The sequence below is a fragment of the Arachis ipaensis genome, chromosome B3, assembly GCF_059453495.1.
Source record: "Arachis ipaensis isolate K30076 ecotype BB chromosome B3, ASM5945349v1, whole genome shotgun sequence".
Taxonomy (NCBI): Eukaryota; Viridiplantae; Streptophyta; class Magnoliopsida; order Fabales; family Fabaceae; genus Arachis; species Arachis ipaensis.
The window spans coordinates 144,653,330-144,666,908 of NC_142438.1; the positions used below are offsets into that span (position 1 = coordinate 144,653,330).

Sequence of the window (13,579 nt, forward strand, 5' to 3'; positions counted from 1 at the left end):
TGGGATCATTTGCGTTCTATTAATTCAGGCCATAATGGACCGTGGCTGGCCGTTGGTGATTTTAATGAGATTGTGGCGCTAGTACGGGTGCTTATTTTTCTTCTCACAGAGCTAGTCTATTAGCTACTACTCTAGATGACTGTGAACTCTTTGATCTTAAAGTGACTGGTAGGAGATATACTTGGTATAAAATAGTTCAGGCTGGCAGGGACTTGGCTAAAAAGTTGGATAGAGCTCTAGTTAATGAGGCGTGGATGACAATATTTTCTGAGGGTTATTCTGAAATTCTTAGCAGGCTTCATTCTGATCATTGTCCTATTTTAGTTTGTTGTCATGGTGGCTCCAGAGTGAAAGGTTCTCGTCCTTTTAGGTTCCAAGCTGCGTGGGCAACACATCCTTCTTATAAACATGTTATTAGTAAGGCTTGGAATCAAGAGTTTGGAGGCATTAGTGAAAGGCTTAAAATGGTTCAACAGGTTTCTTTAGACTTTAACTCAAAGATTTTTGAAAATATTTTTGTGCGAAAAAGTAAGCTGAAATATCAGATTGATCAGATTTAACGGTGTTTGGAGGTTACCGATGTGTTATCTCTGAGAATTAAAGAAGCTGAACTGAGGAAAGATTACAATAGGCTTTTATTGTAAGAGGAACTTTTTGGGTACCAGAAATCTAGAGAGCAGTGGGTCAAGTATGGGAATAGAAACACTAAATTCTTTCATCTTCAGACTTTGGTGCGTAGTAACCATAATAGAGTACATGGATTATATGTTAGAGATGGGTCTTGGTCTACTGATCCAGATATTCTCCAGGAAGAAGCCCTCTCTTTTTACAAGAATCTCTTTGATACAACGGAAGAGGTTGAGGTTGATTGTTTAGGGGGTGTTTCGATGTCCACTCTAAGCACCGAGGCTTGTGCTAGGTTAATTGACCATGTCTCTTTTGCAGAAGTCAAGTCAGTAGTATTCAGTATGAGCTCTTTTAAGACTCCTGGTCTAGATGGCTTTCAAGCTTATTTTTTTAAAGAATATTGGGAGATAGTAGGCACTGAGATTTGGAATATTGTCCGGAGCGCTTTTTTGAGAGAGTACTTAAATCCTAGCATCATGCAAACTCTAATTGTACTTATTCCTAAAATTGATAACGATACCTTTAAGAAGGATTTCATGCCTATTAGCTTATGTAATGTTGTTTATAAAATTATCACCAAATTATTGACTAATCGACTTCAACCTTTTCTTCCAGATATTGTTAGTCCTTTACAAGGAGGTTTTATTTCGGGTCGTGGTGCTCCTGATAATATTATTGTGGTCCAAGAAATTTTGAATTTCATGAAGCACACAAAATTCAAGAAATGTACTCTTACTTTTAAAATTGATCTTGAAAAAGCTTATGATAGGGTGGATTGGAGGTTTTTGGAGAGTACTCTCATTGCTTTTGATTTTTCTATCATCACTGTTAATTTGATTATGAATTGTGTCCGTGCATCATCTATTTCTATTATGTGGAATGGGAATAGATTGGATAGTTTTGCTCCTAGAAGGGGGCTTAGATAGGGAGATCCAATGTCTTCTTACTTATTTGTGCTTTGTATGGAAAGACTTGCTTGCTATATATTTCATAAGGTGGTTGAGGGTGTGTGGAAACCAGTTTCTGTCACTGGGGTGGACCAAAATTTTTTCATTTGATGTTTGCAAATGATCTCTTACTTTTCTGTCAGGCTACAAAGAGTCAGGTCCAAATGGTCATGCATTCTCTTAACATTTTTTGCAAGGCATCTGGTATGAAAGTGAATCTTGAAAAGTCTAAAGCTTTTTGTTCTAAAAATGTGACTGCTCGTAGAAGAGATATTTTTACTAGTATTTCTTTAATACGTTTTGCTTTGAAATTAGGAAGATATCTTGGAATTAACCTTAATCATTCCCGTACTCGTAGGGCTTCTTTTCATTCGGTGATTGAAAAGGTGAGGAGAAGATTAGCTAACTGGAAAGGAAGGCTTCTAAATAAAGTAGGGAGACTTTGCCTAATCAATTCTGTTGCAGCATCCATTCCTGTCTATCATATGTAGGTATCCTTTTTTCCAAATTGGGTTTGCGATAAATTATCTTCTATGATGAGACATTTCCTTTGGAAGGGTCAAGTTGATGGCAGAGGTCTTTCTCTTGTTAATTGGAGGACCGTGATCACTCCAAAGAAATTTGGTGGTCTGGGTGTTAGAGATCCTGCATGTGTTAATATATCTTTACTTGGTAAATTGGTTTGGCAACTTTTTCATTGTCAGGACAAACCTTGGGTTGCTCTATTGAGGGCGAAGTATCTGAGGAATGAGTGAGTTTTAGATGGTCCTATCCCTTGCAATGCTTGTCATGTTTGGAAGAGTATCTCAAAGGCTTTTGGTGCTTTTAAGGATGACTTCTCTTGATGCGTTGGGTCACTTGATCAATCTTTTTGGTTTGACAATTGGAGTATTGAGGGTCCAATTGCTCAAGATGTCCCTTTTGTACATATATCTGACTCTGATTTAACTATTAGAGACGTTTGGAAAGATGGTCAATAGAATCTCCATGATGTTTTCTCTAACATTCCAGAAGATGTCAAACAGCGTTTGAATGCTTATAATCCGCATTTGAATGCTGGAGAGAGTTCGGATTGGTCATGGGGTGTGGCATCTTCTAGACTCTACTAAGTTAGGAGTGGGTACAGTTGGCTAGCCAAAAGAAAGTTTGACTGGAATGAGCATGATAATTGGTTCTGGGTATAGCGACTGTATATTCTTGAGAAGTACAAGTTCTTGATTTGGCTCAGTCTTCATAATGCTATTCCTACGGCAGAGTTTCGTTTGGGCCGTGACTTAACTTTATCTAGCACCTGTCATCGGTGTCAGAATGGTTCTGAATTCATTTTTCATTGTCTTTGGGAGTGCCCTAGTGCCAAGGAGGTCTGGAACCTTTTAAGCCTGTATTCAGATAACTCGGATTTACGTGATTGGCTCTACAGAGGTGCAAGGAGTAGAGATATTTTTCTTTTCTTTTCGACCATCTGGTGGATTTGGGGAAGCTGGAATCATAACTTATTTAATATAGATGACTCTTGGAGTGCTAGTAAAATGGTGAGTTTGATTCGTAGTTCAGTAAGGGAGTTTCACACTATTTTTGCTATGCATCAATCTTTGTCTCCTCCTTCACTTTGTTTGCATTGGGTTCCACCTCCAGTCTATTATGTTAAATTGAATTCTGATGCTATTTGTTTTGCTCCTTTTGGCTATGCTGGTTTTGGTTGTATCATTCGCAATTCTGATGGATGTTGGTTGAAAGGTTGCATTGAAAAAGTCGAAGTGTGCAGTGTTCTTTTTGCTGAATTGTATGCAATTTGGAGAGGTTTACTTCTTGCTTGGGATAGTGGATTTCGTGAGGTTATTTGTGAAACAAACTGTTTAGAAGCTCTTTTCTTAGTAAACCAAAGAATGCTTGGTAAGAATATTCCGGAATGGGATTTGGCAAAGCATATAAAGGAGGTTATGAATTGGATTTGGAGAGTCTCTATTATTTTAATTCAGAGGAATGCAAATAGTCTTGCAGATTGTATGGCTAATGCAGCTGCTTCTGGCGCGGACATTCACTCGAATTGGAGTCAACCATGGAGTGAGTTTTAACATCTAATAGATTTAGATATGAACCTAGCCAATTAATTTAGTTTTGTCTTTATTTTTCTTTCTTTTCTGTTTAGTCACAAAAAAAAACGTTTTTTTTAAGACGTTTTCTAATCATTAAAATTTAACATATATAATCGATTAAATTATATTATTTTTGTCAAAATTAACCCAGACAAATCGGTTTGACTAAAAAACCAATAAACCAAATTTTGAATCGATCTAAATTAATATTTTTTTATAAAAAATGATTAAAATATTCTTATTATATATATTAATTTTGAGAACTCTAATATATATAGAAATATTTTAATTATTTTTATAATAGAAATATTGTAATCATATTATAAAAAAAATATTAATTTAGACCAATTTAAAATTTGGTTTACATGTTTTTTAGTTAAATTAATTTGGTCGGTCTAATTTTAACAAAAATAATACGATTTATTCGATTACATGTGTTAACTTTTAATTACTAAAAATTTTTTTTTTTTTTAAAAAATGTTTCAAGTATCTTTATGTGAGTAACTTCTTTGATCGAAAGCTCCCTCCAACAACCATTTTGAGCACTTCCGGTGAAGCAACAGCATTGCAAACAATTTATGACCGAATTACTACTTCACGTAATCATTAATCAACACTATTAGTTCCAAGCAATTTAAAAAAAAAAAAAAGTTTTAAAATTTGACTCTTGTTTATGTGGTTCTATTTATAAGTTATAACAATCAGTTAACCCACTAAACCACCTATGTCATGTATTATGCATGTTAGAAGAACATTTATATATTCTACTAAACCTTTAATTTCTATAGTTTAGACCCAAATATTCATTTATCCTATCGCAAATATTTAGACAGCATGAAATCAAAGAGAACCAACCTAAATTCATGAAAAGAAACTACACAACTTATTTCAACATGATTGCCACCCAAAAAAACAAAAAAGTCTGAGTGAGTGACTTGCTTTAAAATTGCATCATAGGTTATACCTTGATATGATACAGTAAGCAATGTTGGGGCTATACATAGAAAATCTGACCCACATTTAAGAGACTTTCATGGGGAACATTGAAGATCACACTATTTTCCCTGCATATCTTCCTAAGGAATGCATATATATAATCAACTGCTATTTTCTTGTAGAACCTTGAATCTCTCCTTGCCCTCACCACAGTGTTCCCTAGTATGTGAACCACCCCAGCATCCCTGTTGTTATTCAAGAACTCGAGTTCGTCCACCTCGGTCTGGCTGCTTGTTTGACCGGAGGATTTCACATGCGGTGGAGATTTAGCCGGTTCTATTGAATCTAGTGAGGAAACTGATATATCCATATTGGATGATGCAGTTCTTGTGTTTCCATTGTTACTCAACATGCCATCCATGGACTGCACTGTTTTCTGTCCACATAAGCTGTATTCGTCCGAATCCGAACACCCTTCCATCATAGATTCGAGCCGAACAAACATGAAAAGGTTATCAAAGAGCTTTTTCTCAAAACTCTCATCTTTCTTATGCAGGTCTTTGTATCCATATCTTGCCACACATCGAAACATGCGGAAATTCTTAGGTCCAATCCTCTTGACAAGGAATCTCTCTTCTTCTGGGACTGTGTAGACAGGAAGATACTTGACGCATACGAAAACTACAACTGAATGGATTGCTGGGAGGTTGGTGATGAAATGAGAAAAGATGTGGGGTACTCCACTTGCAAGCTCTGTGTAGACTAGTCCAATTCCCGGGACTCGAACCAGCCCCAAACTAGGGCCAAGGCCTAGAATCCATGCCATTGAGACCTTACTATGCATTTCAAACTCATAGCGCTTCACCGTGCCATAGTGCCAAACATACATGATAACAAGAAATGCTCCGGCAATTACCAAGGGAACCCATCCACCTTGATCAATTTTGAAGAGTACAGAGGAAAAATATGTGCATTCGACAATTAATGATAAGCCGGTGAAGATGAGAACAAGAATCCAATGGCAGCGCCACACTAATATCATGATCATAATCATAAGGAATGTTGTAACCAGCATGACTATCACCACTGCAGTACCTGCCATGTCATTGATAATTTTACAATTAAATGCACACTGAAAAGAAGGATGAGCTGATATGTGTTAAAAAATCTATAAGAAAAAAAAAACTAGATTAACTCATGCTCAGCTAAAATGACAAAAAAAAAGCATGATCATAATATAGGATGGATTTCTACATGAGAAACTACACAACTCGTGTGCAAACTCTGAAAAAATGTGAGTACAAAATGTATTGATTCATGTGTGCAAAACTCTGGTAAATATAGATGCAAACTATATGCTTCTTGTGTGCAAAACCCCTGTAAATATGGATGCAAATTATTACTGGTCATGTAGCATTGCTCTTTTTTACATTTCATGTGACATTTTGTTAATATAATTGAGCATCAGAAATGTCTTCCAATGGCATGAAAATACTCATAATAGTGAACTAAGGGAAAAAACTTACCATATGCATTACCAATCTGGTTTTGATTTTCAAACCCAGCAGTAACAGAAATGCAAAGAATCATAAGGATCCAATTGATGTCCGGAATATATATCTGGCCAAGGAATGTCTTTGATGTATATACAACTTTAACTCTTGGGAAACATCCATGAGCAAGAGCTTGCTTAATAATTGAAAAGGTTGCTGTTATTGTGGCCTGGCTTGCAACTATAGCCGCTGCGGTTGCAACGACAAACACTGGCCAGTATATTCTATCTGCAGAATTAAAGGATAATCATCTTAAGAAACAAACAATTCCAAGTAATAGGAAAAAGCTACTGTGGAAATTTGGCTAATATATGTACCATAGGAATATGTGTAAGTTGATTCAAGTAGGGAGAAAGGAACAAAAAGTTTGGCACCAAAAATAGAAGAATACACTATAAACTAAGAATTTGGAAATGAAAAAATTGTTTGAGTCAGTACATAGAGATTTATAATTTGGAAGACAAATCATCTTTTAATTTAATATGATTATGCCAGTATAACAAACGAACCTGGAATAGAACGATAGAAAACATCTTGCGAATGATCCAAGTTATTCATAAGGTAAGCAGCTTGACCGGAATAGGCTAAAAGAAGGCAAGGAAACACAATTAATGTAAATGCAAGCTGTACAGCTGAGACTGGAAAATGAGCTAAGTCGGCAAAAAGAGCCTCCGTCCCTGAGAAAAAATCATCACAAATTGTCAAGTCCAAGAGCAACTATTAATAGAATAAGGAAATAAGAGTTTAAATTACCTGTTATACTGAGCATGATACCACCGAGGGAAGTCCAGCCTTCCTGTCCTCCTCTTTTGAAATAGCGATATATATACACCGGCGAGAATGCTTTTAGAACACTGCTTCCATGTTTCCAGATGTTAAATATACCTATGCCTCCAATTAGGAGAAACCAAAGGAGGACAATTGGAGCAAAGAGCCAACTAACTCTATCTGTACCATAATGTTGCATGCTGAAAAACCCGACCAATATTACGACAGCAACCAGGACAACCACACCTGTAATCCAGGCAGAAAGAATGTCTTCAACACTGATGAACTAAAGATTTGAAAACTATAAGCACTTATACATAAGTGGTAGGTGGAGAACCATACCATTACTCATATGTGGCTTATTTACCTTGATGCCACCAGCTGCTGACAAAACTGCAACAGAAGATATGGCAATGAATCTCTCAAAATATATTGGAAATGTATTAAGAATAAGATTATAAGGGGGAAAACCAGAGAGAAACAAATGTGTGTTGGGGGGAATAGTTGCAGAAAAGTAGATTGATCTCGACAACCTTCGTCACTACAATACATATAAAAGAAAAACTTAGAAAAGAATAGAATTCAACACAAATTCCTAGTGTGTTGGTTTTTTTTGTTTGGGTGGGGTTTCTTGTAAGGCATTGGCCTTTCTCATTGCCCTTGTATCAGAAGCTTCCACCATGTTTTCGATGCAACTGAGTGGCGCGAGCGTCGATATCAGCATTGTAATATTCACCCAAGACTAGTCAAGGGGCTAGTGCACAATGAGCCCGACGAGGCTGGTGGAAGAGGGTAGAATGTTAGGATCCAATTGTAAGATATGCCATCGCATACAAGATTTCTTCCATTTCTTTTATTTCCAATTCAAGTCAGCCTATGTTAAAATAAATGAAAGTTTACATAACTAGTCCCAAACTCGGATAAAAGGGGAAAGTTGTCTCATGCCATTGAAAGCTAAAATAGAACTTTGTCAAATCTTTATGACATGGATCAATAGACAACCTCACCTAGCGAGACAAATCTTGCTGTTGCCATCATCCTTTATTTCCAAATCATTTCATCAACCTTAGTATAACGAAAGAAGTTCATTGATCATTGAACAAACCAGAAAACAATCATTAAAAATCATGCTTAAGATTGGAACGACATCCTGACAAATGCCCAGCCCACCACTTACTCAAATAGTAATATCAATAGGCTGATTTATCGGTTGTAGCATAGTTTTAAGAGAAAACACCACGGCCTTACAAGTTTCAGTTGAATTGCATTCACATGACAACCAATCTAAGTCTTCTCAAGATCCTTATATAAAACTACACAATGTGAGAAACAAATAAAATATGAATATGGCATGGTTTTCTTCTCCATCATGATGAATGGCACAGGGTATTGTGTGCACCCCACCAAATTATATGGGAGAAATATCAGAAACTGGACCAGGTACATGCTTTAACAGAGATAATCTAGAGAAGAAAATAAGTCATACCGGATATAGCTGGGGTCAGAATCCCATCTCCAATCACCATGCAGGTGCCAACAAGGACAAGAATAAGAATGGCACTCCTCCTAGTTGCCTGTTCCTCTAACCATCTCTTAGTTTTTGCAGCAAATGACTTTTCCTGGAAGGTTGACCGACTATACGTTGTAAGCTCTTCATCGGTGCGATGCTGGTTTGGAATGGTTTTAATCTTGGCATGCCGGCAAAGCAAGGAATAAAGCGCAAATGTTCCCCCTGCTCCACAAATGTTAGTTTGGAAAAAACTTCATTGCAGCTCAGCAGTCTAAATCTGGCATACTTACAAATCCTATGTAAAACTAGTGCATTTTACTTACAATTATGAAAGAATCCAATTAGTTAATCTATCAACACTTATTCATGAGAAGTCTGACCTTATCCATTCAATAAAAACATACATAGAAAAGACTATACAATAATAAAAAAACATGCCTTTCCACTAAGTGGTGTTAATTACATAAATCAAACTTTAGTATTGCATTGGAAACTAACACAAACCATTCAATCCTAAATATTTTCTTGATGGTTTCACCCATTGTTTCTCTTAATCTCCATCTACCTCTATGTATTACTATTGAGGTTGTGGACTATTGAAACTAATTTTTCTCTCTCCTCCCTTAACAAGAAACCCTTTCATGACTGATTAGCCTAGCATTTCTTGCCAATTGGCAAATTGATTTTCATGCCACTAGAACTACTCTATAATCTAATATGATAAAGTACGGTCCGGAAGACAAAGGCACAAAGCACCTATCCCTATTTATAACAATGTGAAAACCTTAAACCTTAGTCTATCATCTTTTCTACGATAGTTGCTATACCAACTTTCTCACTTACATTCATTTCTAATCTATCTTGTCTAGTAAATCCACTCATTTAACGTAAAATTCTAGATGAATCTTGTTGAAAGATCATTAAAGATTAAGAAAGGGAGGGTCGGCTATCAATCTTTGAAGTTATAATAAGTACTATTTATTTTCTTTATACAGTTTTAAAGCCAAAAATTAACGAAAGAAACTATACCTTGGCCATTGTCGTTTGCTCTTAATACAACAAAGACATATTTGAGGAGCGGCACCAAAGTAAGAGAGTAGATAATCAAGGAAAGAGCTCCGATTACATCTTCTGGATCTTTCACTCCATGAGGAAATGTGTTGTAGAAAACATACAAGGGCGAAGTGCCCAAATCCCCATATACCACACCAAGACTCTGGAATGCAAGCCGCAGAAGCAGCACTGCAGAAAATTTCTGAACAAATGAAAACTTCATCAAAAACAGAATTATACACATACACCAAATTCCATTAGCTAAAGATAGTAACCTATAATTGTATTTGTATAGTGAACGATGAATATCCTGTCAGACTCAGACACTTCAAATAACTTCAACCAAATTAAAATTTTGATATATAATCAAATAGCTTTAAGGTATCTAGATTTCAAAAGGAGACAGGTGGTATTGTTTAAATGCATTTAGATTTCTCAACCAAATTAAAAGATAACAAGCATTCATTTTAATTCCAAAACTACAAATAGTCTCTTGATGAAGTCCGGCCACTATAAACAACTTTCCGAGATAAGTACATTAATTGAACAATTTAATGTTGATTGTTGAAATCATTGTTACAAATATTCATTCCTATAAGAAGAAAAAATGACAAAAGATAGGTTAGGTTTAATATATCGAATTTCCTCGACCCAATAAAAATAAGGAAAGTAATCTAGCAACAAGAGAAATAGAAAGAATGTAAAAACAATTTGCAATGCTGCATCATACTTTTTCTCTGTACATGTTCTTGAGCCTTCCTGCCTCTTCATCCATAGGCTGGTCAAGCTTCTGATCCAAATCCCACATACTACCTTTGTTATCGCCATCTTCATCACTCTCTACCCTCGAAGCCATTTCAGCACAGTTCAATGATTTCACACTAATAACACCTATGCAATCTTGGGTCCCTCTTCCTCAGTAAACACTGGAATTTCCAACAGATTGGCATTCAAATTCGAGCACACTTGGCATTCATGCCCATTCCAACAACGGATCCAAACCAACCTATAGAATCTGGAAAACAAAGCAACACTGCAGATTTTAACAACTGGTTCACGGAAAAACAATGACAACCCAATTTCAATAATCCACATACATAAAATTATTCGAATCCTTATACTGATCCAGCAATAAAATGAACTACCTACAAAAAAAAAAAGAGCTCAGCACAACCAGAACAAAAATGTTGGAGCTTTTTGCCAGAGATTATGCATGGATAAGCATAACAGAACTTAAATCAAGACGCAATAAAACTAGCATCAACTACCAAAGACCCACCACCAAAAAACAAAACTCAGAATTGAAATTCTTTTTTTTTTTTTTTGAAAAAAAAAATGCAAATTTGATAAAAGTAAGCATACCCCACTTAATGGAAAAGACTTATTTGTAGCTGCAAGCAGCACCAAACCTCACCGGTAGTTGCACAATCAGCTACTTCTCACTGGGAATGGCCAAGCATTCAGCTAAGAAAAAGGTTAACTTTTTCTTCTTCTTCTTTGTTATATCTCAGTGGCACAGGATCAAGAACAAAAACCCATCAGAGGTAGCTAGCTTCACATGTGCAAAGCATGAAAAAGACGAGAGGAAGAGGAACAAGTCGAGTTTTTTTTGTTTTCCTTTTATGGAGGAATTGAAGGAGTGTAAAGAAGAGGTTTTGTTGTTACTTCTTCTTCTTCTTCTCGGTTACAGTACAGAGCAACCTCTTGGCTCTTGCCTCTTGCAAGGAACCAGACAAATAATCTTTGGAGAGAGAAAGAGAAAGAAACAGAGAAGCTATTCATAATCTAGAGAGAGAGAGACTCTGTTTTTGTATGGTGGAGCTCGTGGAAGAGAGAGACTGAGCTATGCAGGTGGGGACCACTCTATAATTTCTAACTTTTTTTTTTTTTTTCAAAATAGAAAAATTTTTCACCATCTTCTCTTGCCTAATCAGGATATCTCATCAATTCATCTAGCATTTACAGTTTACCCATATGTGGAACGTGGAATCTACTTTTAAAATTTAGATTTGGAAATTAATAATCTCTTTCTTATTTTTTGTAATATTATTCCATAAATATTTTTTTTTCATTTTACATAGTTCTGTAAAAGATAATATTATTATTAAAATAGGAGAGATCATTTTTACTCAATTTTGTTAATGCTTTTTAAGTATATTTGTTAAATTTACTAAAAAAGAAATAAAAAAGAGTAAATTTTACATTTATTATGTGTATTATTAGAAGTTAGAATTTTAATATTTTAGTGCAAGAATTCTAATTTTATAATGTTAAAGACTATCTTTAATAGAATGGGATAGTAAATAAGTTACCATGATATCTAACATAATGCATTTGATGGTATTTTTTTTTAGGGTCAACAAAAATTAATTTTATTAACGAAAGCATGTTTATAAGTTTTAATTTTTTAGCTATGAATGTGAATATTTATATCTTTTTCCTTTTTTTGTATTTTTTTCCTTTTTTATGTATTTTTTTTGTCATTGTTCTTTTATTGTTATATTTTCTTTTTTTTTTCTTTTATTCTTGATGATTTTACAGTATTATGTATTTTTTTTTGTTTTTATTATTGTTAGGAGGGTAAAATAAGAAGAATAATGAGAATATAAAACAAAAAAAAAAAGATAAACAAAAAAATAAAAAGATGATAATGATGATGAGGATGAGGAGTTGAGTTATGCTGATACTCTCAAATTTGGTACCAAAATTTTGGAACTGTGACATAAGTTCTTGTTAAGATGCTAAAGTAAAAATTATGAGAATGTAAAATAATAATAATGATGATGATGAAAAAGGGGAAGAGGAGGATGATAGATTTTAAATTATGCATAATTTATGTAATACTGTATTTTATTATTATTATTATTATTATTATTATTATTATTATTATTATTATTATTAATTTTTTTTTATCTGTTATTCTTACTTATTTTAGGAGCATTACTTTTCATATTAGACTTGAAATAGTTTGTACTATTTGTATTATAATTAAGTTTTTGTTAAAAATGTGAAACAAAAATGATGAAAATGTGAAATGATGATGAAGAGAAGGAGTTGTTTTAAATTATGCATAATTTATTTAATGGAGTATTTTTTCTTTTTATTATTAATTATTCTTTTTTTTTCTTTTTTCTATTGTTTTAACTTTTTTTATGAGTATTACTTTTTATATTAGACTTAAAATAGTTTGTACTATATTATATAGTAATTTTATTTAGTTAAACGAATCTAAATTCATATTTATTAGAATAAATTCTTGTTAAAAATAAAAATAGTAATAAATTTATTTAAATTAATATCAAAATACCTCCACTCTAATATAAAAATTTTCAACTATATTTTTAGTTTGGTTAGTTATTTTGTTTGTTTGTAGAGTTTTATTGTTTTTTTTTTTTAATTTCTTAACTCACGTATATAGTAGATGTTATTAATTTCTATTTTGAGATCAATAATGGGGTATAGTGATATTTTTAAATGTATTTTTTTGGCATTTTTATCTTTTTTTTTTTAAATGGAAATATTTAGAAAGTTTGTCGCTTACCAAAAAACAGTAAAATATATATATATTGGGAACAAGACAAAGAAGGATTAACTATTTATGTTTTATTTATGGGAAAACTCCTATTTTAAATGATATTTTATGAAAACAAATTATAGTAGTAGTTTGAATAAAAATTTAAAAACAATTGAAATGGCAAATGTTGTTATTTGCTTATTTGCTATGCCAGGACAATGGAATGAAAACATCAAAAATTTATTTTATATCTTGGGAGCATCCTAATATTCTATTGCTCATGGTTTTCATTTTGGTTCAATATTCATATGGTTCAATATTCAATATTCTCATCCGATTTTACTATATTTTTTAAATTGGTGATGCTCATCAACCATTAAAATTTAAAAATAATAATAATAATGGATAAAGTTGAATGTCATTTTCAATTGAAAACATAAATAAATAGATAAATAAATAAATTTGAAACGTTTTCAAAATGAATTCTGCATCGACACTGTCATTTAATTTATTTAAACAGTAACCAAAACAATAATGGAATTATGATGGTCTGTGTTTAATTGTTGTTCTACGTA

General features: G+C 33.6%; 2 protein-coding genes across 8 annotated transcripts; one reads left to right on the forward strand and one right to left on the reverse strand.

The window, feature by feature from the left end:
* Window positions 1-254: 254 nt before the first annotated feature.
* LOC148572695 (uncharacterized) lies at window positions 255-3,649 on the forward strand. The gene is made up of 7 exons (XM_088507700.1): window positions 255-476; window positions 666-959; window positions 1,718-1,778; window positions 1,890-1,960; window positions 2,066-2,246; window positions 2,586-2,662; window positions 2,759-3,649. Exons 1-7 carry the CDS (start codon window positions 255-257, stop codon window positions 3,647-3,649), a joined length of 1,797 nt encoding a protein of 598 aa, XP_088363826.1.
* A 944-nt stretch (window positions 3,650-4,593) lies between these two features.
* Window positions 4,594-11,302, reverse strand: LOC107631500 (potassium transporter 10). Of its 7 annotated transcripts, none has more exons than XM_016334961.3 (10): window positions 10,853-11,293; window positions 10,588-10,635; window positions 10,221-10,505; window positions 9,467-9,692; window positions 8,414-8,659; window positions 7,270-7,320; window positions 6,913-7,173; window positions 6,669-6,836; window positions 6,133-6,387; window positions 4,594-5,701 (listed from the first exon to the last, which is right to left on the reverse strand). In XM_016334961.3, exons 3-10 carry the CDS (start codon window positions 10,344-10,346, stop codon window positions 4,665-4,667), a joined length of 2,370 nt encoding a protein of 789 aa, XP_016190447.1. In that variant the 5' UTR covers window positions 10,347-10,505; window positions 10,588-10,635; window positions 10,853-11,293; the 3' UTR covers window positions 4,594-4,664. The 7 variants fall into 7 exon arrangements, with proteins under 7 accessions (XP_016190447.1, XP_088364191.1, XP_088364189.1 ...); XM_088508065.1 differs by having other exon boundaries at window positions 10,905-11,278; XM_088508063.1 differs by lacking the exon at window positions 10,588-10,635 and having other exon boundaries at window positions 10,853-11,302.
* Between the last annotated feature and the right edge of the window lie 2,277 nt (window positions 11,303-13,579).